General features: G+C 47.9%; 3 protein-coding genes across 12 annotated transcripts in view; all 3 read right to left on the reverse strand.

The window, feature by feature from the left end:
* The window catches only part of PXK (PX domain containing serine/threonine kinase like), a 98,785-nt gene extending 94,548 nt beyond the window's left edge, over positions 1-4,237 (reverse strand). For all 7 annotated transcript variants that reach the window (XM_075549975.1, XM_075549974.1, XM_075549980.1 and 4 more), the window contains exon 1: positions 4,047-4,237. In XM_075549975.1, coding sequence (XP_075406090.1) covers positions 4,047-4,148 — 102 coding nt within the window. In that variant the 5' untranslated portion in view covers positions 4,149-4,237. The remainder of the gene's footprint in view (positions 1-4,046) is intronic.
* Positions 4,238-7,036: 2,799 nt separating this feature from the next.
* Positions 7,037-19,319, reverse strand: HTD2 (hydroxyacyl-thioester dehydratase type 2). Its single transcript, XM_075549981.1, has one exon. The coding sequence runs from the start codon at positions 19,317-19,319 to the stop codon at positions 18,774-18,776; it is 546 nt and encodes a 181-aa protein (XP_075406096.1). The 3' UTR covers positions 7,037-18,773.
* Positions 19,320-19,325: 6 nt separating this feature from the next.
* RPP14 (ribonuclease P/MRP subunit p14) lies at positions 19,326-27,654 on the reverse strand. Of its 4 annotated transcripts, none has more exons than XM_075549984.1 (6): positions 27,499-27,654; positions 22,580-22,676; positions 22,404-22,488; positions 20,609-20,685; positions 19,935-20,013; positions 19,326-19,457 (listed from the first exon to the last, which is right to left on the reverse strand). In XM_075549984.1, exons 2-6 carry the CDS (start codon positions 22,663-22,665, stop codon positions 19,401-19,403), a joined length of 384 nt encoding a protein of 127 aa, XP_075406099.1. In that variant the 5' UTR covers positions 22,666-22,676; positions 27,499-27,654; the 3' UTR covers positions 19,326-19,400. The 4 variants fall into 4 exon arrangements, with proteins under 4 accessions (XP_075406099.1, XP_075406097.1, XP_075406100.1 ...); XM_075549982.1 differs by having other exon boundaries at positions 27,431-27,654; XM_075549985.1 differs by lacking the exon at positions 27,499-27,654 and adding an exon at positions 27,239-27,353.
* Between the last annotated feature and the right edge of the window lie 262 nt (positions 27,655-27,916).

Consider the following 27,916-nt stretch of genomic DNA (forward strand, 5'->3'; position numbering starts at 1 on the left):
ACATGGAATATTATCCTTTCCACCGTTTATGCCTCAAATATCAAATTATCTTTTCTTTCTCAAGAACAAAATGTACCAATACAGTATAAATGACACTTGATCCAGATTAAGAAGACTATTTATAAGGGGGGGGGAGGCGGAAACACACAAAAACCTGAGATTAAGAAGCTGTCATGCTACCTTGTCCCAGCCAGCAAAAATGGGATCTGCATATATGATAACACTTCTCAAAAGGGTCTGCTTTCTTTGGCTTCGGTTTCAGCCAGGTAAGCGTTCTTTCGGTCCATGGACCTTAGTGGTTTTTATTTCAGGTAGCCAAGAGCCTACATTTCCCTCACCTTCTCCCTTGACTGCATCTGGTCAAGGGCGGCTCACAATGACCCTAGAGGACAGGAGTCAGTTTCCGAGACCATACGGTTTACAGGAATTTAAAGCCCCGTCTTTCTCGCAAGCCGCTCTCTTAGTCCTCCCAAACTTTCTCACTACTCACCTGGGTGGGGGTTTTTTGGGTTATTTTTTACCAGAATTCCTTTTGGTTAAAAGCCCACCCCCTTCCTCCAACCCCATGTGTAAGCATCTAAATACTGATTTTGTAGAAGCTTCATAGCCTTGCAGCAGAGTCCTGGTGTACTTCCTGAAACTAAACTAATCATGCTCCATAAACAGGAAAACAAAATCATCTGACCCACCAAACCAACCACCACCCTTCACCCTTTCTGCCATGTGCTCACCAGAATATACCTTCTGGGACCATGCACCCCTATCATTGTCCTTCAAAAACAAACAAACATAAAACAAATGTCCTGACTTGGAGTCAATCCCAATCCATACGCAACCCTCCAGGAGATGGTAGAACTGTCTCTCTGGGTTTCTGAGCTTGTAACTCTTTTTGGGAGTCGAAGGCCTCATCTGTGCCCCTTAGAGCGGCCGGTGGTTTCGAACTACTGACCTCGTGGTTAGCAGCTCAGCAAGTAACCACTGTGCCACTATCATCCTCCTGGCACCTGCATTTTCCAAGATGGGTTTTGCTACCCCTGAGCTTTTCCTTCCCAGGTCCAGAAATCCTTAAGCACGCTTAAACGGAAATGTTCTGCTTCCCCAGGCTAAACAAGCTGAATGGATGAGAGACACGATGGACAGACACGGCTCTTCTTGTCATAATAGCCCTCTAACCCGCTGAACCCTTTGGGTGTGCGTTTTCAGAGAGTAGGTAGAAGGAAGGAATGTTTTCTAAATACTTGATGAAGATGATTTCATTTCATTTTAGGAGGCAGGCATTTATTACCTCCTTACAGGTGAGAAATTGTGCATCTAAAAGGTTAAGTGGTCCATGACACGCGGCTGAAGTGTAAGCTCAGTCCTTACTGACCTCTCCCAACCCAATGGCCGTCCACCATATACACTGTCCTTTCTCCATTTGTTTCCATCCTGCAGCCAAGCAGCCGTTTCCTAGAGATTCAGGATTTCAAGGGGAAGGCAGGTCTTTGACCTCTGGGGCACCATCGCCACCTGCCCAGGCTTCCAGGCCTTCAGCTAATCAGCCCTTCAGACAGCTAGAACATCATCTTGTCTCTTCCCAGCCGAAAGCAGTACCTTCCTCTCCAAATGCCACCCTTAAGAGCTCCCATTTGCGAAGGCCTTACTCAGAAGACGCTAATGGTCCAAAAAGTTTGCATCAGCGTAGGCTTTTCTCAATAAAGTCCAAGGCTGACGCAACATTTCCCAGCTTCAAACATCACAGCTAAAATAACCAGAGCAGTTGAAAAATTACGCAAGACAATGCTGCATGTTTAATCCCTTGCATCTGCTCTTCGGGTCTCCGGTGAGTCACTGTCTTTTGTGTTCAGTCATCATTAGAGGAACTGCTGTATTCCACCCTAAATCATTTCATTTTGTGTTCTGAATAAAAGCGCTGCAATTAAAGAGCCCCCGCCCCTCCACCCCACCCAAGCAGATCAAGTACTGACCCCCCAAGTCTCTTCCTAAGATGCCGTGTGGCTCCAATTGTCACCGCTGTCGGTTTACAGAGGAGGCGTGGTAGGGATGCGGGTCACTGACTTACTCATCAACAACAAACTGAGGAAATCCTACCAGATGCCAGGAATTGGGACCCAAAAGGGAGCAAGAACTTTTCCCTCTCTCGTTGCCTGATGGAAAGGGAAGCTAAAGAAATCATTACCAAACCATCCAAGGTCACAGTGGAGGTGTGGGCCAGTCTGGAAAACCTCCTGGAAGAGGCACTTATAAATGACCTGTGAACATATATAAGCACCTCTCGGTTGGCGTCGTGAGTTACGTGTTGGGCTACTGACCACAAGGTCTGCGGTGCGAATGCACCAGCTCCACAAGAAGGTAAATGAGGCTTTCTGCTCCCATTAAAAGTAGCCTCAGAAACCCACAGAGGCAGTTAAACTCTGTCCTGTAAGGTCCCCCTATGCGTTGGAATTGACTTGGTGGCAGTGAGTTTGGTTTTGGGGGAGGTCTCTGTGCTCTGGATGCAAACTAACCCTATAAGACTCAACCCCCTCCCCTGAAAGGGTGTAAGCTTTACATGGCGGCGGCAGTCAAGTCTAAAAGTTTCATTTCAAGGCCGAATTGTCTGACTCCTGGTCCTCAATTACAACCCTGGCGCATGCTCTCTGGGGCCCAAGTTTCCGGGAGTTCCACATATTCTGGTCTAGATGGCGTCTTCTCAGATGTCTGGAGACTAGGATTATGTGATAAACCAAATGTCAAAAAGCTTAATCATGTTCCTAACTGGAAATGAACACTCCAAACAGCCCAAGCCCGGCGCCGGAAGGAGAACACTGAGGTTCCAAAGGACCAAAAAAAGCAAAACTCACTTTCAGGCAATAGAGTGAAAGGGCTCTTTTGAAGTCACCAGAAGAACTTGAACAAAAAGAGAAACAGAAGGCTATGGGGGGGGGGGGTGTCTAGCCTCCAGAGGATGAACAGCAAACACACTGCAATAGTAAACAAACAAGCCTGGAGCCAGGGGCTGGCTTGGTGATCTGGCAAAACATCACAACCTAAACCTAAGGAATCTCCCCCACCCCCAATTCATTATTTCCCAAAGTCCCACCAGCTGGCAGCACCAGGTTTTTGTTTGTGTGTTTGTTTATTTATTCATCTGGCTAGTTCATGGGTTTACTGCTTGTAAATCATAACACCCAGTTTGCCTTTCAAAGCAACGTAGGCACATGGGCAAACGAAAACAACCATGGATAAAAAGTGCCATGGAAGTCAGGCAAAGCAACAGAAACGATCCCTGCCTGCGTTTACTGTCAGGATCTATTATTACTCCTTCACACTCCTGTGGATTGAAAGCTCAAACGAATGCTACTGCTGGCCCGCTGCAGGCATGGCTCAGGGGCATGGCCCGGTCAGGCACCTGCCTTGGCAGGGCCCTGCTGACCGCCCTCACCAACTTACCTGCCTCGGCCAAGCAGCTGACCTGGAAATGGGGCTACAGACCCCGTTCACTTTCGCTTTGCTGCCCCAGTAAATGCATGCTGCCATTTGGCCCACCTCTCAGACACCCAGCGCCAAGGAGGGAGACTCAACAACCCCAAAAAGAAGACTGGCCACAGCCAGAAGGGGATCCCGGGAGCTTTCTCAACTACTCCCCGCCCAGCCCGGGTGGACCTGGAATCCAACCCCTCTCTCGACGCGAAGCCCCTTTCCCGGGCTGGATGTCCCACCTAGGTCTGGCTCTTCGAGGGGCGGGGGCGGGGCACCCTTAGCACCTCTCAACCCTGGCCCCGGGGCTTCAGATCCCACTCCGGGCCGGAGGGCGGCCTGCCCCTAACCTCAGCCCCGGGGAACTGCCGTCCACCCTCCGTCCTGCGGCAAAGGACCCCACTTCCACCTTGGGGGCTGCGGTCCCCTCCCCGGCCCCTGCGGACTCGGCGCTCGCCTGGGCCCCGGGGCCCTGACCCAGACCCTCGGCCGCGCCCGCGTCCTCCCGGCCCGCGCCCGCCGCCCGCAGCCCCCACGCGGCCCGGAGCCGCCCGCCCGCCCGGCCGTCCGCCCGGCGGGCCGCGCACCGTGTGGGACTGCAGGCTCTGGCTCGCCTCGATCGCGGCTGTCAGCGGCACCGTGTCGTCCAGCAGCACCTTGCCGGCCGGCGGCTTCTCCATGAAAGCCATCTCGGGACGCCCGGCCGCCGCCGCCTCGCAGCCAGAGGCAGGAACCGGAGGCGTCTACTCCCGCCGCCCGCCCGGCTCCGCCGCCGCCGCCGCCGCCGCCGCTGTCAACACGCGCCGCCCCGCGCGCCGCCGCCACCCGCAGGACCCGCTGGGTCCTAGCGCCCGTCCTACCGCCGACGCTGTCAGTCCCCGCCGCCGCTCCTGCCGGGTCCTAGCACCGACGGATCACGTGCGCGCCCTACTTCCGCCCCGAGTCTCCAGCAGCAGCTACCTAGCTCCTCGCAGTCACTGAGCAGACCCAGTACTCTTAGCAATAGGCCTTGGACCTGCGAACATGTCAAATCCGAAGACACCATGCCCGGAGCCCTGAGATCCAGCATCCTTCTGGCCGAGAGACTCCCCAACCAAGCCTCAGAAGCTGGGACTGTCAGACTCACAGAAACCCTTAAATCTGGACCTCTCCCACCCAGTCTCTCCAGGCCCAAGGACCTGGGACCTCAGAAAAGGGCGCTCAGGATTGGGCTTCCTGTGTGCCCAGAGACTTTCTGATGAAGCCTTTACAGAGACCCTGGTACGTGGCTCAGCACATTTGAGAATTTGAGATAGACCCTTACACCCAAGCTCTCAGAACTGAGAATGGGAAACGTTGGGCCTTAGTCCAGAGACTAGGCCTCTACCCTTGGCCCAGCTCTGAGCTGACCCCGCAAGACCTACTTTAGGCCCCAACCTTCAGCCAAGGTCCTCAGACGTGGAGTCCCAAGTGCCACTGTAACAATGCCAAGAAATTCAACAAGAGAGTTGTTCTTTTTTAATCATTTTATTGGGGGCTAGTACAATTCTTATCACAATCCATACATCCATCCATTGTGTCAAGAACATATGTACATTTGTTGCCCTCATCATTCTCAAAACATTTGCCTTCTACTTGAGCCCTAAATATCTCTGCTCATTTTCCCCCTCCCTCCCTACTCCCCCTACCTCATGAACCCTTCATCATTGATAAATTATTATTACTTTGTCATATATTGCACTGTCCGACATCTCCCCCCCACCCCCCACCCCGCCGCCGCCTTCTCTGCTGTCCCTCCCCCAGGGAGGAGGCTATACGTAGATTCTTGTAATCAGTTCCCCCTTTCTATCCCACATTCTCTCCACCTTCCAGGCATCACCACTCTCACCACTGGTCCTGAAGGAGTCATCTGTCCTGGATTCCCTGTGTTTCCAGTTGCTATTTGTACCTATGTACATCCTCTGGTCTAGCCAGACTCCTTCTCTGAGCCCTAGCTGTCCCATCTGCAAAACAGAATAATACTTATCTGCAAAGTCTGATTTACAGATTTGGGATAGGAAGAGATTTAGCACCTATGAAAAATTCACATCATACTAGTTTGTTCCTTCCCTTTTAGGTCACAGAATAGAGGATTTCTAACCCATAAATTTGTCTGTGGTGCTTTAGTGGTTACACAGTTGAGCTGCTAACTGCAAGGTCAGCAGTTTGAAAGATGAGACTTCCACTGCCCGTAAAGAGGTACAGTGTCAGAAACCTGTGAGTTGGAATCGACTCAGTGGCACAGAGAGTGAGAAACTACTGTATTGCAGACAGCAAGGGACACTATTTATTGGTAACCCCACCACCACCACCATTTGACATCACAGCCAAGGCCTGGATTATATCTCAAAGGTACCTCTACCTTCTCCAGGACTCAAGCTTAATGGGCTTGTTGTGCAACCACAGTGGCCATGACTCATGAAAAGGGGACCCAGAGAAGGAAATGCTGCAGTCCGTAATTCCGTCTTCCAAATCATCAGCACATTTTCCATACTCCATTCTCCTCCCAACATGTTTAAAAGCAGCAGTCTCTTAAAGCCAGATACCGTTTAGGGAAGACTCCACCTAATACTTCCATTTGTGTATGTGAGAGACAGAGACAGAGAGACAGAGTTTTGCTTTTAGACAAATGGATCATTTTGTTGCCCAAAACACAGAAACTAAAGTCCTGCTTTTATCTCCACTCCTCTCATGATGTGGACAAAAACAAGCTCTTCTCACATAGTGCCGGTGGGAGCATTGATTGATCCAACTTTTTCTGAAAGTTGGCAATTTGCTATGGATTGAATTGTGTCCTCCCAAAAATGTGTGTTGTAATTCCTAATCCCATAAATCCTAACCACAAATTTGAGTTATAATCCCCACTTGAGAGTGGGTTGTTAATCGAGCAGGAATGATGTGGGATGTGTCTTGAGTCCAATTCTTTGGAGGTGTAAAGAGACGACAAGCAAGCAAGTCAAGATGGGGAGGTGAGAGATGCAAGCCCCCTCAAGACTTCCTCTAAAGCTAGCACCCTGGACTTGGACTTTTAACCTCCTAAATTGTGAGAAAATACTATACTGTTTGCTAAAGTCACCCACTTGTATTTCTGTTAGAGCAGCACAGGCTAACTAAGACAGGATTTATCCATTCAACATTTATTTGCTAAGTATCATTTGGAATCAACTCAATGGCAGTTTTTTTAATTATATATTGCAGTTAATTGTAATGTCTCCTTTCTTTTTTTAAAATTGTTTTATCAGGGGCTCATACAACTCTTATCACAATCCACACATACATCAATTGTGTAAAGCACATCTGTACATTCATTGCCCTCATCATTCTAAAAACATTTGCTCTCCACTTAATTCCTTGGCATCAGGTCCTCATTTTTTCCCCTCCCTTCCTGCTCCCCCCTCCCTCATGAGGCCTTGATAATTTAGAAATCATTATTTTGTCATATCTTACACTGTCCGACATCTCCCTTCACCCACTTTTCTGTTGTCTGTCCCCCAGGGAGGAGGTTATATGTGGATCCTTGTAATTGGTTCCCCCTTTCTACCCCACCTTCCCTCCACCCTCCCAGTATCACCACTCTCACCACTGGTCCTGAAGGGATCATCCGCCCTGGATTCCCTGTGTTTCCAGTTCCTATCTGCACCAGTGTACATCCTCTGGTCTAGCCAGATTTGTAAGGTAGAATTAAGGTCATGATAGTGGGGGGAGAAAGCATTTAAGAATTAGAGGAAAAAAACAAAAGAATTAGAGGAACGTTGTATGTTTCGTTGTTGCTAACCAGCACCCTGACTGGCTTGTCTCTTACCCACCACCCTTCTGTAAGGGGGTGTCCAGTTGCATACAGATGGGCTTTGGGTCCCCACTCTGCACTCCCCCTCATTTACAGTGATATGATTTTTTGTTCTTTGATGCCTGATAACTGATCCCTTTGACACCTCGTGGTCACACAGGCTGGTGTTGCAGTGGGTTTTTTAAATCACATAATGGGCCCTGTTCTAGAAGCTGGGATTTGACAATACATGTCAGGACTTTGAACATATTCTCATCCTCTGCAGTGCAATGGATTGCTTGTGCCTCACCAAGTGGATTGGACAGCTTGATAAGGAATGCATAGAAGATGCATATCACCCTTGTGGGGGCAGGGCCATGCAAATAAGGTATATGCAACCCCTGTGAGGAAACTGGTCAGTTTTGTCATCCCTTCAGGCTTAAAATGAGACATCCCAAGAAGAAAGCCTTTGAGAACCAAACCAGCTGGAGCTTGGCCCCATTTTCACTGCATTCTAACAGAACACACAATTCAATGTCTTAGTAATAAATTCCAAGTTGTCTATAGACTCATAGTTTATAAGCACATTCACGTGCCTTATCTCTCGATTACCCAACAATGCTCCGAGGAAGACATTTCTATCACAAAATTTATAGTTTGTTTTTTCTTTGACGATTACATGATTCGAGGAGAATGCTTGTCTGTGGGTGTATTTTAGACACACAATGACAGTAGCGCTTTCTTTCAAGGTCAATAACTGTGACTTGCAGACGTCCTGTGCTCTAGGTTCTGTGAAGGCTCTAAGTGCACAGAATGCTCCGTCCTTTTCCTCCGATAATGTTTGGGAGGGAGGGAAGATTGTCACCGAAACAAAGACACCAGGCCGTCCATAACAAGGACTGGAATTGAGGCAAAAGTCATAAAATAACCACCTTTTCGGGTCTTCCTTCCTAGGAAAAGGAAACTGAAAGCGATCAATCAGGTGTTAGATGAAATGAAACCAGAGACAGTCTTTAAGCCTAAACTTTTCTTTGGAAACATCTCCCGCAGGAAGCTCCTCAGGGGAGGAAATACAGTGATACCGCCACTGTCGAGCAGTCCCAAGCCCCCACTTTCCACTACTCCAGCAGCCAAGTTCAAACAATAAAAAAATTCTGCTTGGTGAGCATAACATTGCTCAATCGTCAAAGCGAACATCCGACTTAACAAAACCTGTACCAATCGAGAGTGAATCAAACGTCATGTTGCTCCTCAGACACAAAGAAAGAGGTGGCGTTTCGGTCTAAGCGCCCTTTCTCTCAGAGGACACAGTGCTGTGTCAGGGCATGTCCTCGCTTGTCACTGTGCTTTCTGCGGGCTTGTTTTGCACTTCAGCTGCCTAAAATATCCTCACGGTGCATCGGAGGAAAGAGGACAGCGGGTGATCCCAGCAAGGGAGCTCAGAGGACCACTGCGAGAACGAGGACAGCTTTCAAGACAGAAATCACGGTGACATCTGAATCAGGTCACTGCTGGCCTGAGCTGATGGCTGGACACAACATGGCTATGTCAACATGATCAACATCCCTAAAAAAGAGGGAGCAAAGGGATGAATGTCCTGAAAGGTATGACACGGTTAACCACAAAACAAAGAACCCAGACCACCGAAGAGGTCAAAAAGTTACTGTAGGTTTGCAAAAATCGAAACAGCCGGACAGCGGTAGTGGATCTGAGATGGTGATGTGCGTGAAGGCTAAACGCGATTCAGTGAAACGTGGAGCCCGGCAGGGCTGAGCAGGGGGTGTGAAACAGTCAAAGTGAAAGCAGGCAGACACAGGGGCAGAGAGGCAAGGGCAAGGGCAGGTACAGACAAAGCCGATACATTCGTGGCCAAATTCGACGAGGGTTTAATTCCAAAGCAAGGGTTCAACTGCAATGAACAGGACCTTGGGCGGGAAATGCCCAGTGAGACCCTCATGACTGGAGAGGAACAGGCACTGCCAGGCCACAAGCCTAGGACAGAAAGACAGGCGCCCCCTGTTTCCGGGTGGGAATGCGAGCGGGCATTGTAAAGCGAAGCCCACGTGAGTGCCATTCCGAGAAGCCACATGTGTTTGAACAGGAGAACATACTGGAAAACAATGTGCGTGGACGGCAAGGGCAGCTCATACAGCCTGGTGACCGGGCAGCGTTTCACTGAGTGGGGACAAGAAGGGCTTCGGCCTCGCCGCGTGGAGAAATCCTTGCGGGAGAAACCGTGTTGGTCAAGGGCGCCCAGGGCGAGTGGGAGCAGAGGGGCGCCTTTGTCCCGGTGCGTCCTGGCCCCATAGGACTCCGCTCAGCCAGCCGCGGGCCGCCAGCCGGTGCTGAGTTCCAGAAACGACACCAAAGCACTGCTCCAGCCGGCTGTGAAGTAACCTCAGACAACCAGCTGACCTTCTAGAGTTCTAGAAAACTCACGTCCACATCCTTCACTGCGGTATCACCCTTATCGCAGTGTGTGTGTGTGTGGGGGCGGGGGTGTCTCTCCTATGACCATGACCTCTGCATGGCGAACGCAGTGGCCAGAAGCTGTGACAGAGACTGTGAAGGCTGCGAGGGCTGAGGAGGAGGCTCATGTGGAGGATTTTTGTGTCTCTTGGTCGGTCAGGGGTCTCAGGTTGATGAAGAGGATGAGGCAGCGTCCCTACGGAGCATAGTGCAGAGCTCTCCGCTGAAGAACGCCAGGGGGAGGAGGAGGAGGAGGAGGAGGAGGAGGAAGAGGAGGAGGGGGGGGAGGGGAAAATTATGCTAGCTGGACGGAAGTGGCCACTTTCTGGGCAGAACCTAGCACCCAGATCAGGCAGCGATAGTCAGATTGTGAGCCTGGAAAATGACAACGCTGCTTGCTTTAGGAATATGTAATGCAAAATTATTTATTTAAAAATTATTTTATTGGGGGCTCTTACAACTCTTGTTACAAACCATATAGCAATTGTATCCGACATATTTATACATATAATTCTTTACTAGACATTTACTTTCCATTGAGCCCTTGGGATCAGCCTTTTCCCCCCTTTCCTCCCCTCACCCCAACCCTCGTGGTCCCATGATAGATTGTAGTGTTATTTTCAAATCTCACACCAACCACTATCTCCCTTTCCCCTCTGGTTTCTGTTCTTCTCCCTGGCTGGGGGTGTGTGGTTATGTGCTATTCATTGCAATCAATGGCCCCCTCTCTCTACACCTCTCCACTTCCCCTACCTTTTTGGTATCTCTATTCCCATTCCTGTTCCTGGGCTCCATGTGTTGTGAGTTTTATCTCTTGCCTACACCTATGTACATGCTTTCCAGCTAGTCTAGATTGGGAGGCAGCACTGAGGTCATGATAGCCGGGGGTGGGGTTGTGGAGGCCTCCAGGGAACAGAGGTATATTGCATGACCCCTTAGTGTTCTACTGCACCCTGACTGACTCACCCCCTCTCTGTGACCCCTCTGGGGGGGGGGGGGGGAAGTTCCATTGTCCACAGATAGACTTTGGGTCTCCGCTCCACCTCCTTCCATTCTCACCAATGCATTGTTGTTTGTTTACTGTTTGTTGTGAATCTTGATGTCAGTTGCTCAGTCTTGATGACACCTCATGATGGCACTGGCTGGTGTGCTTCCTCTCCACCAGCTTGGTGTTGCTCTAATACTCACAGGATCTCTACCCGCTCCTAGATGCTGGTTCCACTTCCCTAGTTGTTCCCCTGTCCATGACACTGTCCACTCACCACACCCTTCTCCCAACAGGAATATTTTTAAAAGAAGGCAGAAGCAGGTGTCATTAGACAAATTTTTAGTGAGGTAAAGACCAAGGCTAAGTGTATTGCCATCAGGCATTATGGAAGGAGACTCTCCTTCTCATTTCTCCCCAGCTCCCAGTGTGCAGGAAGCCTCTATGTCAAGTACCTTGACCATAATAATAATTTTGTTTACTGTAATTGTTTTGATAGTCAATGTACTATATTTACTGTGTTTCAATGTGTTAGAGGGAATTTCCACAACCTAGGGCTGTTAACTTTGTGTTAAGGTCCTGGAAAAACTGAATTGTGTAAGTGTAATTTGGGGGCCTCAGGACAAATCTTTTGGTTTTCCATTATTTCTTATGGGAAAAATATGTTCAGTTCTGGAACTTTCAGTGATCAAACACAAATTTGGAGCCAATTGAGTTTGACAACTGACGTATCACAGTACTATGACAAGCCTTGTCAAGTTAATTTCATCTTTCCCCAATCAGCCTAGTCCGTGATCCCCTGGACTTCCTGGATCCCTAGATCTACTGGAGACCAGGTTCCCCAGCCCAGCACAGTCTCAATAATCAATATCCATTTGACTTTCCCCACAAAATGTTGAAAACAAAGCATGTCACCCCCACAATTTCTGCATGTACACTTCAGTGACATGAATTAGTCTTTCTGTTGTGTAGCAGTTCTCATTGTCCTTTTCCGAATGTCTTAGCCACCATTAACCTAAACTCTGTGCCCCTCGCAAACCCCACCCCTTCCTCTACCCATTACTTGCAGTTACTAGTAAGCTTGCTTTCTCCACCTTTAGTTCGTGTCAACGAGATCATAGGAGACTGGTCCTGTTGTGTCTGCTTTATTTGGCTTGGCATGATGTCGGACTCACCCATACTTTGGCACGCGTCAGGACTTCACTTCTCCCCACCGCTGAGCACACACAGCATGGTATTGCACATTTCATTTACCCACTTACTGGACATTTCCGTTTTGCTTATTGTGAAGAGTGCTGCAACGAACATCACCATGCAGCCTTGTTTGTGTTCCTGCTTTCAAATCCTTGGGCTATTTACCTAGGATTGGAATTGCGGGGTCATAGGATAGCTCTATGGCCTACATCTTGAGGAATGGCCAAGCCAGTTTCCGGTGGCTGAACCATGTTCTATTCCCACCAGCAATGGGGGCAGGTTCCAGTTCCTTCACACCCACGCCTACAGTCATGGTTTGCCTATTAGTATTGCCATTCCGATGGGGAAGACGCGCTGTCCCGTGAGGCTGCAAACGTGGCCCTGGCCAGAGCTGACCTGAATCACATCAGATCTAATTCGTTTCCAGGCTCCAGCAGGGAAAATTAAGGAATGCAGGCACCTCACCTTTTGCTACAGGTGCACCTCAAGACTAGCAGCAAAATAATGTTCTTCAATGTCTTGGAGTGTTTTGATGAACTATTATAGGTTTTGTTTTGGCTCACCACCTTTTGGCAAGAATGAAGTGTGAGGTTCATCCGTTTCCTCAGGAGCATGACATTCCACACCGAGTGACTTTGTGACAACCCACCTGAGGGAGCCCTGGTGACACAGCAGTTACACAGTGGGCTACTAACTGCAGAGTCAGCAGTTCAAACCCACCAGCCCCTCTGAGAGACAGATAAGGCTTCCTACTCCCGTAGAGCTTCAGCGTTGGAAATCCACAGGGTTGTTAGGCAGTGAGTTTGAGATTCAAGATCCGGACATGAAGTACCAAGGATCAACTCACATTTAATCATTTCCCTACATGTTTCCATCACAGGGAAGTTTCCAAGATGCTGAGATGGACAAGAGCCACCCTGGAAATGGTTTGTGGGGCATTAGCCCTGTTCTGTTCATGTAGTATGAACATTAGTCTTGGTTTGCTTGGAGTTTTGTGGACTGAAATGTTTCTTCTACTTGAGTGTTTGGTCCCAACCCCTAAGTCTCTGAAGATGCTGAGACTATTTGTGTGTCTCAGGTTTGCAATCCAACTGAAAACAAGAACAAAGCCCAAGAAACATCTGAGACCACAGAAATTGATCAAGAGCATGCTCCATCTGTCCAAGTTGCACAGAGCTGGTTAACAAATCAGGCCAACATGTGAGGCAACAGCAGCATGGCCCTGCAGCTCAGTGACAAGCTAACTAACCCTTGGCAGGTTGTTTTAATAAATCGTTTTATTGGGGGCTCTTACAAACACATTTGTACACGTTGCCATCATTTTCAAAATTTTCTACTTGAGCCCTTGCTACCAGTTTTCCCTCTCCCCCTCATAAACCCTTATCATCTCACTGTCGTTTCTTCACCCAGTTTCTGTTGCTCATCCCCCCCAAAGTATGTGTGTGTGTAAGCTATACACCAATCATTGCAACCAGTTCCCCCTTGCTCCTCTTACCTTCCCCCCACGCTCATGGTTTTGCTACCCCATTGTTGTTCCTGGGGGAGGTTATATTTCAATATAAAAATCTAATAGATGTAACTGAATAGCAATTTTCGTTGTGAGTAAATTGTCCTCTGAATCATACTCAAAGAATATAAAAGAAAAATGACCAGAAATTCAGCACAGAATGGAAGCTCATGGTTACAGCACAGACCATCTCTTCTTCCAGACTAACACTCAAGTCAGGAGAACAAGATGAACAATGGCCCGAAGATTTGCTGCTTAGGGAAAAAGAAATGAGTGGCATTTCACCAATATGGAATATTTCTAAAATGTCACACAATTGTCCAGCACATTAGGCTGGAATTGCCTGAGTAGCTCCCTTTGGCAATCACACTCTGCATAAGGTGCAGTCTTAGAACGCCCCTCAGTGCAAAGAGCTAGTATCACTTGCTCTGCTTCTTCACTCGTTTTCATGTGACTTACAACAGCCAAGGCTGCCTCTCAATTTCCAGGAGGGAATTTCCTAGTTTGAGGGTGACCCACACTTCGAATGGAGAACCATTCTTTCCTACAGACTTGTACAGGACTTAAGATGAGAATGTTCCCTCCAGTAGGCTTAACACCTAAGGTATGAGGAGACTGACTCTTGGTGAAAATGACAAGTCATCCTAGCTGAGAAGCAACAAAGCCCACATGGAAGGAACACCAGCCTGTGTGATCACTAGGCGTCGAAGGGATCAGGTATCAGGCATCAAAGGGAAAAAAAATCCTATCATTGTGAATGAGGAGGGAGTGCAGATTGGGGGCCCAAAGCCCATCTGTGGGCAACTCGACATCCCCTTACAGAAGGATCATGGGGAGATGAGCCAGTCAGGGTGCAGGGTAGCAATGATGAAACATACAACTTTCCTCTAGTTCTTAAATGCTGCCTTAGCTCTACCCCCCCACGATCATGATCCCAATCCTTCCTTACAAATCCAGCTAGACCAGAGGATGTACACTGGTACAGATAGGAAATGGAAACACAGAGAATCCAGGGCAGATAAACCCCTCAGGACCAGTGGCGAGAGTGGCAATATCAGGAGGGTGGAACAAAGGTGGGGTAGAAACGGGGAATCAATTTCAAGGATCTACATATAACCTCCTCTCTGAGGGACGGATAAGAGAAAAGTGGGTGAAGGGAGATGCCAGGAAGTATGACAATATAATTGTAAATTCAGGGGTTCGTGAGGGAGAGGGAAGCGGAGAGGGAGGGGGAAAATGAGCTGATACCAAGGGCTCAAATAGAAAGCAAATGTTTTGAGGATGATGACGGCAACTAATATGCTGGACACGATGTATGTATGTTATGTGTGGATTGTGAGAAGCATCGTATGAGCCCTCAATAAAATGATTAAAAAACTGGCCATAAAAAAACCGTCATTTACAGAGAATTATCACTAACTGCCTACTTCCATGTTCCAACTTTTTAATTGATTCAGAGATCAAAGGCAACCAGGACACTTAGGAGTTTAACGAAGTAGAAATGCCCATGTTGAGAAGCTGCGTTAGGACAGGAATACAGTACACATCCAGTATGTACAGTAATCAGCGATCCACCAGGTCCCACACTTCCTGCCAAACTTAACCTGCCCATAACTTGTTGTTAGTCACCCTTTCAGCAATTCTACTCTGAATAGTTGAATGTTAACTTTGGAAAAGTGGCAGGCATGGCTGTAAGCCACCAATACTGTGTATATAAACATGTTAAGTGTCATTGGGGATATCTAGAACATTCAGAATGAATAAAGAATTCTACAGAATGCTGGATCCTGAAATCAGCACACCAGCCTATGTGATCATGAGGTGTTGATGGGATAAAGTATCAAACACTCAGAAAACTCCTATCAATGTGAATGAGGGGGCATGCAGAGTGGAGAGCCAAAACCCATGTGAAGACAACTGGACATTCCCTTACCGAAAGGTCACAAGAGACCCAGTCAGTCAGGGTGCAGTGTAGCACCAATGAAACACACAACTTCCCTCTAGCCCTTTAATGATTCCCGCCCCATCAGGACCCCAATTCTACCTTATAAATTCGGCTAGGCCAGGGCATGTACATGGGTACATATAGGACTCACAACACAGGGAATCCAGGACAGACAGGCCCTCGAGGCCAAAAATGAGACTAGAGATACCAGAAGGTTAAGGGGACAGTGGGAGAGCGGGAATCAATCACAATGATTTACATATAACCCCCTCCTCGGGGGCCGGACAACAGAAAAGTGGGTGAAGGGGGACATCAGTCTGTGTAAGACATGGAAAAAAAAACCCCTATAAATTATCAAGGGTTCATGGAGGGAGGGAGGAAAAAAATGAGGAGCGGATACCAAGGGCTTAAGTAGAAAGAAAATGTTTTGAAAATGACGATAGCAACATATGTACAAATGTGCTTGACACATGGATGGACAGATGGTGATAAGGGCTGTACAAGTCCCCAATACAATGATGAAAAATAAAAAAAGAGAATGCTGGTTCCAGTTACTATAGTACCATACAACTAGACACCATTATACAATTAAAGGGTTCCAACAGCCATGCTTATGGCAAGGTGAGTTCAAAACCACCAGCTGCTCCATGGGGAAGAGGCTTTCTGTGCCCACAGAGGCATTCTGGGATTCATAATCCCACTATGAATTATAATAGGGCAGTGAGGACTACAGCAACAGGAGGATGAAACACAAAACAGTTGTCATCAAGTAGAATTACTGCCACCCTCATGTGCTTTTAAAGCCACATGGTGTTTAACACTGTGACCTTTCAGAGCAGATCACTAGGACTTACTTTCTGTCCGCCTTTGGGTGGGGCTGAATCACTATTTTGATTGGAACATCAAAAATTTGGACAAGCATTTAATTGTTTGCCGAAGATCTTTTAAAACCCTTAGGGTCATGGAAAAGTGTTTTGGAGCCAGGTAGATCCAAGTTTGAATCCCAGCGCTGCCAGGTACTAGCTATACAACTGGCAAAGTTATGCAGTATGTTTCCTTGTCTATGAAACAGGACATGAGTACTTTACCTTACAAACTTGTTTCAAGGATTAAAGGTGATGTCTGGCTCATTTATGATTTCAGCAAAATGGAAGCTAGTGATTCCTAGTCATGATCACAGCATACTCCACTTATATTTGTCAACGTCAACCTCATCGAATTTTCAGCACAGCATTTCACATGTAAAATGAAAGCCAGTCTTCCCCCAGGGGCTCTGAGGCTGCACATGACTTGCCTTTCTTAAAACACACTCTCACATTGGTGTTTTCTTCTCTCCAGAAAGGATAGAATACTGAAGTGTTGAAGTTTTTTGTGCACTCACTGCCCTCTAGTGAGGAAAGTAACTTTGCAGTCGTCAGCTCAACTGAACCTCTTCATGCACACACTAAAAAGACCAATTTACTGATTAAAGATCAAGTTACTGATCCACCATCTAGGTGAAAGACATTTTTAAAGAGGAAATGTAGGCTGACACAATCAGAGATACTTATCTTCCTCATCACAACACACAGCTGTGGTGATCCATGCCACCTGCCAAAGCCAGAGCACAGGTGGACTCCAGGTATGTCTTGTCTTTAAGGTGTTGGTTATTTTGGAAACAACCACTTAATACTTAAAATACTATGTACATCTCCTCTTCAAAGTCCCCAAACTCTTAAGTTTGCTACATGGTCTTCCTTACACTTTTATTTTGTGTGGTGTTTTAGAAGCAGCATACCCGTACATACTCAAGTATAAACCAACCCGAACATCAGCCAAGGCACGTAATGTCACGACAAAAACTGCATTAAAAATGTGCTGAAAACTCGGCTTAGGTGACCCTGCTCCTCCTTCACCCACAAACTTTATCGGTGTTGGAGGCAGGAACCTGTGTGTAAGAACTCAGACTTGCTGGAGCCACTTACGAAACGTGAGCAACTGTTATAAGACAGAAACGAAGATCACGCACCAGAAAAGGTGACTCCAACACACTGAAAGAATATGATGTGCACACCAGCATCCCATCAGATAACACAGTTTAAGGAATTTCTTGGAACCTACCATTACAGAAACCTGCTTTTTGGACTGTTAAAGACTTCACACGAGAAGCGAAACCTGAAGAGACTAAATGTTCAGTGCAATGCTTCCAGAAACATTTAAAACTGACACAAGGAATATCCATGACATTTCAGGAATATCACATTCAGCAGAATGAAGCTCTAGCAGCCAAAGCAGGACTCCTTGGCCAACCACACTAGAGGTGGATGGACTGGGGATGTGATGCTGCCCCGGAATGAAGATTCACTTGACAGAATGCCCGAGAGCCAAAGCCCCCGTGCCCCGCGGTCTGGCACGCGGACCCACTGGAGCGCCAGCTGCTGCGGAGCAGGCTCATCCAACAGAAGGCTGCGCGATGGAAACAGGAACACGCACACTGGTTGAGGCCTGAAGTTTCGCAGCTTGGTCAATTGATTAGAAAAAGAAACTACTGTTTCTTCAAAAATAAAAAAGAAAAACTCGGCTTATACACGAGTATATACGATGTATTCTGTAACAAGGGGGAAAAGACTCAAAATCGCTTGAGGGAGGGATGTAAGAATCCAGTGCAGTCAAATAGAAGCTTTGCACTGAAGATACATTTCCGGTCACTCTGCCAAACCTTATAGATTATTTCACCATGGGCCAGTTAGCTTTAACCTCTGGCCAACTCCCACATTAGTCGCCAGGGAAAGGCAGAGATGCGAGGGGCCAGCTGCACATCTAACTCCTTGGTCACGTGTCTCCTCTGGCCACGACCCTCGGTGGTAGGTGTTGATAACCTTACTTTGTAAGATGAGGCCAAGGTTGCCTAACCCAGGCCAAATCTGCTGACCTACAAGTCCTTCTCCAGGAACAGGAAAACCCATGGAAAGGCAAGACCCACTGAAGGCTGAGCAGGACACTATGTGGTGTGAAGAGTTAAGAAATGACAATAAACATTGACCCAGAAACTGCTGAAATGCACGCCCTAAGGGTAGTTACTGGCGAAGAGCAGGCCCAGCTTCTGTTGACGCCTTCAGTAATTGTTGGACGATTCCAAGTTCACAACAAAATGGATTCTACATAAATGTGTAGGCTGGCTATCCAAATGCAGGTCTGAAATCCTGAAAGTGAGACCTTTAGCTAAAATGAAAAGCTTTGCCATATTTTTTGAACTTTAAAAACGATGAGGAAATCATGCGCATCCTGAGTGAGTGACTCATAAGGTCAACTTGAAAAACAGACACCTCAAAATTCTTCTAGTGACATCCCTGCCCATCAACACAGGCTTCTGCTTTATCAGCGGATTCTTCAAAAAGAGCAGACATCCCGGTCTTAAATTACAGCAGCCCTGATGTCTGACCTTGCAGTGCTAAACGCTTACTTCAGGACGCAGGAGCTCTGGGATGGCAACTTTCACCCAGCCTTCCATCACCGTTTTTTTGCTTTCTGGTACAGAACACGACACTGCGATGAAAGCCATGAACCGCTTCAGCCTTTTCACCTCCGCTGCTGCCCTAACGACTTCCCCCACGTACAACGGCGCTGGAAAGTTAATTTCCTGAGAAAGAAATACACAGCCTGGTCCTGGCATTTTGGTACCCAAGAGGGCAGAAATAAGTCCATTGATCAAAACGCCATGCACAATTGTCTGCCCAAACTTGGTTTGTTTGGCAAACTCTTGGTTTAAATGCAAAGGGTTGGCATCCCCTGTTAATTCTGCAAAGAGAGCCACGTCCCTGTGTGTGAAGGCCCTGCTGAGCTCAGCCCGGTCGCCGACTCTGACGTGTACGCACTGAAGGCGCTGCCTCTGCAGCACGGGCTGGTTCACGCGGATGCTCTGCTGCAGCCCGCCCCACCAGAGGCGATGGCCAGGCATTCCTGAAAACATCTTCGGCAGGCACAAGTTCATGAGCATGGGCTTTTCAACTTGCTTCAGCCTTCACACAGTAAGCGAGCTCCAGAGTCGTTTTGAGAGTCTTCCGAAATTGAAGTCTCTTCAGTCCAACATGAGTTCCCTGCTATTACCAGACAATGCAAGCAGAAAGGGAGAGACCTACAAGAGAAAGAAGTTAATGCAGTTTCAGGGGAAATGGTCCTGAAACGCAGGACAGTGAGTAGATGGGGAGCTGAAACATCCAGTGCTACAGGACAAACCAAGCTGACAGGGAAGTACTTTAAAGAGCATCCTGGGGGAGTGGTCTTAGAACAACGAGCAGTTGGCCACGGTATGCTCAGAAAAGCGGTTCTAACTCATCAAGGCACTGTGCATGCTTTAAGGAATTCAAGACTAATCTAAGCGCACTCCATTGTTTTAGTCCCCAAACTCCCACACAGTTTAACATGAGTGCTTAAAATCTAAGGTTGCAATTTAACGTCTACATCAATCTTGGAAGCAAGGAAGTCCTGGGTTTTCCTCCCTCCGGCTGGATGACGTGAAACATACTAGACTTAGACAGGCACACACAAATATGTTAACAAGCGCCGATCCACCACTCAGCCTGGTTGGGGGCAGACGGAAGAACAGCTTTACCTGAATCACCCTGAAAGCACATTTTCTGCCTTGGTACGATCCTAGCAGGGTCAAGGAGCTCCACAACCTGACAAGCCCACTGTGGAAAGAGGAGAACACACCGTGGAGTGAAGACCGGCCTCTGCAAGGTCTCCTCGTGCTTCTGTTTCGATGACCCAGGAAGTGAAGCTGCTTTCTACAGACCCTACTTAAATAAGGAAGCCTTAAAAGCACAAGTGTGTGTCACAAGCAGAGGACAAAATGAACCACAATTAGGACTGTTTCTAAAAGGCGTATTCCCATCCATCAACTAGGAAACGCGACATTGTTCAGGTGTAGTTGATTTTTGATTTACAGCAGTCCCCTGTGACAGAATGTACAAAGGCGGGGGGGGGGGGGAGGGGAGGAGGTGTTGCTGTCATTTTGGGGCCACCAACTCTTTCTCCCAAGCTGCTGGGTGAGTTAGAATGGCCAACCAATTAGCAGCCAAGGTCTTAACCTGTGTCACTAGGGACCTTTGGGAAGCTGCAGACATATGTCTGAGGCTCTCTACTTTATAGAGTATCCGCTCCTGGGAGATGACACTCATATTGGCTCCCACTCAAACTCCCTAAAGCTGCCCAGAGTTCACAAAGACAAAACTCTTTCCTCTCTCAGACGAGTTATTTCCCTCTCTGCTAGTGCCCCACTCAAACCTGCTGCAGATTCTCAAAACGGCCGACAAGGTCTTCTCTTCATACGTCAGGATGTCCAAGGGCAAAGCAGCACCAACCTGAGCGTGGAATAACGTGTTATCATCAGACGAGTATCACCATTATTCTAGAACGAAAGCCTCGACCTTTGAGCTTCCCTCACAAACACACATCTGATGGTGTTGGGACACTGTGTTCTAGCTGGGTTGCCTTCTTCCTGGGCAGCTCCTGCGCCCGAACTGTCCTCCATTCTTCATACTAATCAATGTTCACTCACCCGCCACATGCCTTTGTTTAAAAGTGCCTCCCATCCCCAACAGGAAATGCTTCCCCTAATCCCTAACACGAAGCTCAATCTCAGGGGACCCTGCGCTTCCCCTAGCAAGTTTCCCCCTGAAATGAACCAAGACGATCAGTTCCAAATGGCCAAGGGCCATTTCTCTTTGCTTACTGCTGCATCTCAGGGAGCAGGTGCTATTTCTGGCACCTACAGGGGGCTTCAAATCTTTGTGGAAAAACTTCAAATATTGGTTAATTCCATTTTCCATGAACTTTTCGAAGACCTTGTAAGAGAAGACCCCGTATACATCTAAGATTCTTTTATGAAACCTTTTCTTTGAAAAATGAGATTCACCAGAGTTTGCAGAGAACAGACAAGGAGGCCCTCCTCCCCCAATGGCAGTACCTTGCATAACAACATCAAAACCAGGAAACAGTGCAAACGGTTGACTCAGATTTGCTCAGTTATTGTCAAATTTGTGTGTGAGTGTAACTTGATGAACTTACATAACTACAGAGAGCTTCCCAGTAACTACTATCAAATCATAAAAAAGCACTGCAGTATACCTCAAGACTCCTTCATCCTACCCTTTCCAGTCACACCTGCCCGTTTTCCCACCGCTATGCCCTGGCAAACACTAATCTGTTCTCCAAGTGACATACATGATGATGCTCCAGGTGTGTTACATAAGTGGTATCAGGCAGTCTTTAATCTTTTGGTACTGGCTTTTTTTCACCTAGCATAACTGCCTGTAGATTCACCCCGGCAGGTGGGTCTATCAGAAGGTCACTCCTGCTTATGACGAGCAGTGCTCCAAAGTACAGATGCACCACAGATTGCTTCTCGTTACCCAGTGCAGGACAGGTGCGGCGATTCCAGGCTTGCACAATTACAAAAAAGCAGTTATGAACATCTGTGGACAGGGTTTGGTTTTGCTTGATTGTTTTTTAGCACAGAGAATATAAGCGTTAGGTCATAAGACAGCTGCATGTCTAGATTTTTTACAAAAAGCAGATATATCTGTGTTCCTCGCTGGCTGTGCCATGCTCGCCCCTACCAGCAACACAGGAGCGATCCCGTGGCCACCCCTCCTCACCACTGGATGGTGTTACTTCTTGGTTCGGTCGTTCCGGTCAAGTGTGCAGCAATCCACGGTTTTTAAGTTATTTCTCGACAACGGCTAAACATTACACATCTTTACCCACATTGACCTGCCAGCCGCCTAGCCTCTCTAGGGAAAAGTCTGCTCATGTCTTTTGCCCATTTTCCTGATGTTATTTTGAGGGCTTTATAGTCCACCTTTAAGGGGACCCCACAAAATTCACGGGGGGAAAAAATCCATTATCTTTTAGTTCCTCTTTTCTATGATTATTTAAAGCTCCTCATACTTGAATAAATTTATCAAAAATGCATTGTTTCTGCAAGTCTGCTTCTGTATTCCAAAATAATGTTTGGAAAAGTGTTCTTTCTGTACTGCTTATAAACTTCAGGAATGGTCGGTCTACAGTCAGTCCGTACCTCCCCAAAGAGGTCCTTCAAAGCCGAGATGATTAACTGTTTGAACTGGGCAGCACTCAGTCTGACCCCTCGCTCTTGAAACTCTCTGTGAAAGCAAACAACAAGCGTATGATTAGCTTTAGGATTTTCAGACTCACACCAGAGATCTGAAATGGAATTTACGAGACTGAACTTACAGGCAGACCTTCATGTAGTGGTGCTCAGAGGGATTTTTGTAAACTATTCTTTCATATGTGGTAGGTGAGCCAGGTATCTCTTCCATTGCTTCCACACCTACAGGAAGAATCAAGAGGACGAGAAGCGAGTTTCCAAAGATTTCCAAGTACAGTAACTAGGGAGCTCTGGTGGCGCTGTTGGCTAAGCAGTGGGCCGCTAACCACAGGGATGGTGGTTAAAACCCGCCAGGCGCTCCTCAGGAGGAAGATGACGCAGCTCCCGTGAAGATTTACAGCCTCTGAAACCCTTTACAGCAGCGGTTCTCAACCCTTGGGGGGTGGGGTGTCGAATGACCCTGTCACAGGGGTCCCCCGATTCATAATAGTAGCAAAATGACAGTTATGAAGTAGTAACGAAAATTACTTTATGGTTGGAGGGTCACCACAACACGAGGAACTGTATGACAGGGTCACGGCAGGTTGAGAACCACTGCTTTACAGGATCACTATGAATCGGAATCAATTTGCTGGCAGTGAGTTTAATTTTCTTGACAGTACTAGCTGTCTGATAAAATAACCTAATTCTGGTGATGCTAAGATTAGCCATACAAACACTAAGGCGGTCTCTCTATTTCATATACGCCAGACTCCCTGGCACACTGAGAAGGCTGTATGAGCAGGTGCACTGTCGTCAAATGAGGCCTTTTTTGTCGCACACTGTTACACAATCCTTTCAGCACCTCTAAATAGAAAGCTTGATTAGCAGTCTGACCTGGTAGACCGAATTCCAAATGCACTAAGAGTGGACATTTTAGTCCGTTTGGCAAGTTGATGTCCAGAGTAGGTTTGTCATCAATTGACATACCACCCTTTTTGAAAGGAGAAACCCACTTGTACACTTGAGTTTTTCCCACAGGGCTGTCCTGGTAAGCTGTGTTCAACATCACAATAGCTTCGGCGGCATTTTTCCCCTGAGCAGGAAACAAAATTTCACAGCTGCATGCTGTTCTCTCAAATTGGCCATCACAAAAAAACGAGGTTCAAGCAAAACGACTTTCACAAAAAAAAATTCACTGTAACCAGAAAGAACCTTCCCAAGCAATGCCACCGGGTCAAGTTGCTCCATGCTCACTCCATGGAGGAAAAAAAGTGTACTACAAAAGCTCTGCCCAGTTTAGATATTTTCGTTGTTGTTTTTTTTTGGGGGGGGGGCAGTGTACCCTCTCATAAAGCCAGTCTTTCCAGGGGCCAGCATGGCTCTACCTAAACCACACCCAGCTCTCCCACCTCTGATCTCCCCTCCTGTTACCCCCACCCCACTGGCCTTCTAGCCTCTCTGTGCTCTCTGATAGACTTTAGCTCTGACTCTCCCCCAGGTTGGGAAGGGTCTTCTAGGGAGCCGCAGGCTCTCTCCCTCCTTCCCCAAGCTGCTTCAGCGCTTTGCTCAGCTCTCTCTCAATCGCACTCCAAGTCCATCTCCTCCACACTTACCACCATCTAACATAGTCAGGTCATTAACTTCCAGTTACCTGTACTCTCTTTTCCCTCTTTCTGGTTTTTTCATTGAGGTGTCCTAAGGACCTGAGACAGTGTCAGATACAGTAATGGTGTGAGGTCTGGGGGGCCGACTCCAATCCCAATCACTCAGTGGACACCTGCCCCTCCCCCAAGAAGAATTTATTTCAAAGGACGGCATTGAATCTGCAGCTCCGGGAGAGGGACATATCAGATTGGAGCACATGGGAGCAGATGAAGGGGGAGGAGGAGAAAGTGGAGCACATCCTGGCCCACCAAACCTTGAGGACGATGTTTCCATTCCACAGAGAGGACCACATGGCTGGCCCCACTATGAGACATGGTGCCCCTCACTGACCCACAGCCCTGCAGGGGACAATACCAGAGACACAGTGTAGGAATTGCACCCGATCTGATCTGCCACACCGAAGCAAAACACTAAGGGGGAGCAACAGAATAGCAAGGGAATGGAGCGGCAAGATCCACAAGGAATGCAGAAGGTGGACTTTGGGGCCAGGGCATGGTGCCCCAACAGACTGGATTGGAAAACACTCCTAAAGGCCAACAAACTATCCTTGAACTAACTACAAGCTTTTCTTTCTTGTATATTGTTGCTTGGTTTTGCTCTGTCTTGTTTTTGTGCATGTTATTATCTCCACAGGTCTGTCTAAATAAGATAGGCTGAATGAATAATCTGGAGGAGAAAACAATGGGACAGTTCCAGGGGGACATGGGAGCGGGGAAGGTGGGGGGAAAGGTAGTGGTGTTAACAAGCCCAGGGACAAGGGAACAAGTGACCCAAATTGGTGGTGAGGAGGGTGTGGGAGGAGGCATGATCAAGGGTAATGTAACCAAGAGGAATTGCTGAAACCCTGGTGGGGTATGAGTATGATAGTGGGACAGGAGGAAAGTCAAGGGAAATAGAGGAAAGAGCTTGGAGGCAAAGGGCATTTATAGAGGTCTAGATAAAGACATGTACATATGAAAATATATTTATATATGAGGATGGGGAAATCGATCTATGTGCATATATTTATAGGTTTAGTATTAAGGTGGCAGAAGGACATTGGGCCTCCACTCAAGTACTCCCTCCATGCAAGAATACTTTCTTCTATTAAATTGGCATTCTATGATGCTCACCTTCCCGACACAACTGCTGAAGACAAAGCAGGTGAATAAGCAAATGTGGTGTAGAAAGCTGATGGTGCCTGGCTATCAAAAGATATAGTGTCTGGGGTCTTAAAGGCTTGAAGGTAAACAAGCGGCCATCTAGCTCAGAAGAAAGCCCACATGGAAGCACACCAGCCTGTGTGATCACAAGGTGTTGAAGTGATCAGTTAGTAGGCACCAAAGAACAAAAAATCATATCATTGTGTGCTCACCTCCACGATTCAATCGCTGTACACAAATGCATGCATAAGCAAATGTGGCTAAGAAAGCTGATGGTGCCCGGCTTTCAAAAGATATAGTATCTGGGGTCTTAAAAGGTAAACAAGGGGCCATCTAGCTCAGAAGCAACAAAGCCCACACGGAATAGGCACACCAGCCTATGCGATCACAAGGTGTCGAAGGGATCAGGTATCAGGCACCATGAGAACGAAAAAAATCTTACCACAGTGAATGAGGGGGTTAGTGCAGAGTGGAGACCCAAAGCCCATTTATAGGCCACTGGATATCCCCTCACAGAAGGGTCTCGGGGAGGAGATGAGCCAGTCAGGGTGTGATGTAGCAACAATGAAAATGACAACTTTCCTCTAGTTCCTAAATTCTTCCTCCCCATCCCCCACCATCATGATCCCAATTCTACCTTGCAAGTCTGGCTAGAACAGCGGCTGTACACTGGTACAGATAAGAACTGGAAACACAGGGAATCCAGGACAGATGATCCCTTCAGGACCAATGGTGTGAGTGGCGATACTGGGAGGGAGGGTAGAGGGAGGGTAGGTTGGAAAGGGGGAACTGATTACATGTGACCTCCTTCCTGGGGGATCGACAACAGAAAAGTGGGTGAAGAGAGATGTCGGACAGTGCAAGACATGACAAAATAATAATTTATAAATTATCAAGGGCTCATGAGGGAGGGGGGAGAGGGGGAAAATGAGGGCCTGATGCCAGGGGCTTAAGTGGAAAGCAAATGTTTTGAGAATGATGAGGGCAATGAATGTACAAATGTGCTTTACACAATTGATGTATGCATTGTGAAAAGAGTTGTATGAGCCCCTAATAAAACGATTTAAAAAGTTAATTGAAAAAAAAATAGTGGTGACCTCTGGAGGAGGATATTGCCCAGGAAGTAGTAGTATGGAACCTTCTGAGGGGCTGAGAAGGGTTCGTACCTTAAAATGGGTGTGGGTAACAAGGCTGTATGCATAAGCAAGAATTCATTGAAGTATACACTTAAAAAATGGGAAATCATGTCAATTATACTTCATCTAAACATTAAAAATAATAAAAGAGAAAAAACAATAACAGTGTGTAACTGTTGGAATTGGGAGTTGTCAAAGTGGAACAAGTCTGTTTAAAGTCAATATGAAGAGTTCTATTAGAGAAAAGTTCTGCAAAACTGGGAAACGGTCGAAAGCTTTTGAGAAAACAAGCCGTGGAGTTTAGAATGAGAGGCTTATGAATGCAAAAGCCACAATGAAGGGGTACGTGGGGCATTCCTGACAATGGTCAAAGGCGCAGGCATGGAGTTAGATCTGCATTATACTGTTGGCTTATGTTAAAATATTAAAGGTTTTATTGGAAGCATAAGATCACCAATCAAAGTGCAAAGGATTCATGTGATCAAGTAAAAGAAAGGGTTTGATATAGAAAAGCGTTAAGAACGTTTCTGTTGAACACTAGTTCATTCTAAGTACATCCCTCTAACGCTCCACCACAACGTGCTCGTTAACACCGAGGAGGGGAAGGTAAAGCAAAACCACGTTTTTCTGTCGAATCGTTTGCTTCATTCTAGGTCAAGCTGGAATGGGCATTTCCGCAGAGGTGCCGGGCAACATTGTAACGACAAACGCTACTTTAAAAGATACAAACGGGGTTGTTTAGGGTCAGCTGAGATCTGGTTAGACCTTAGCTAGAAGCTGTAGTCCCGTCAAGAGCCTTCGTTTGAAGATACTCGTTCCTCGGACCGCACCCCGCACTGTTTGCGAGTTCAGCGCCCACCTCACGACCGACACGAGGTGCGGTCCGGCTCAGTGCTCCCTGAGGCTGCAGAGGTTCATGGCCAAGTCTCGCCCTCAGCCCGGAACCAGCTCCCCGACGTCCTCCGCCCGGGAGGGGTAGGCGTCCCAGGCCGCCCGCCCCCCGTACCCCGCCCCCCCCCCCCCCGGTCGCTCGCACCGAGCGCGTCCGCACCTGGCGCGTGGCTCCTACGTCACCAGCGCGGCCGACGGAGCCCGCTCCCGAAGGAGGGCCGCTCTGACCTGGGCTTCCACGTGCCGACGCCCAGGTGGCGACGCTTGATGCCGCCCGCGACGCTTCCTTCGCGGCAGGAAGCCTTCAGGGCTGGCGACGCGCACCCTGAGGCGCAAGCCTGGGCCGAGACAACTCCGGGCTGGGGGACGCAGGCTTCGACCTGCCCCGCCCCCGGAAGCGTGCGTTCTCGGCGGCGCGCAGGTGACGTAACCGTTTACGACACGCAAAGACGCAGGCGTGACTTCCGTCCGCGCTGGAGCTGGCCTGGCGGGCTCAGCGCCCCCTGGGAGCCATTGCGGGGAATGCACTATCTGTGCACCGGCGCTGTCCCATCGCGTCCACCTAGGTGAAAAGCTGGCGGTTGCTTCTTTTAGGGCCGCGGTTCTCCACCTTCCCGATGCCGCAGCGGCCCTTGCTAATGTGATG

This window comes from Tenrec ecaudatus, chromosome 5, assembly GCF_050624435.1.
Source record: "Tenrec ecaudatus isolate mTenEca1 chromosome 5, mTenEca1.hap1, whole genome shotgun sequence".
NCBI classification, from domain to species: Eukaryota; Metazoa; Chordata; class Mammalia; order Afrosoricida; family Tenrecidae; genus Tenrec; species Tenrec ecaudatus.

Coding starts and splice junctions, on each gene's coding strand:
- HTD2 (XM_075549981.1), bottom strand. CDS start 19,319: ATGCTCATGAACTTGTGCCTGCCGAAGATGTTTTCAGGAATGCCTGGC.
- RPP14 (XM_075549984.1), bottom strand. CDS start 22,665: ATGGAAGAGATACCTGGCTCACCTACCACATATGAAAGAATAGTTTAC. Junction 22,489..22,579: donor CACTACATGAAGGTCTGCCT/GTAAGTTCAGTC, acceptor TTGCTTTCACAG/AGAGTTTCAAGAGCGAGGGG. Junction 20,014..20,608: donor GTTTTGAGAATCTGCAGCAG/GTTTGAGTGGGG, acceptor CTCTTTCCACAG/TGGGCTTGTCAGGTTGTGGA.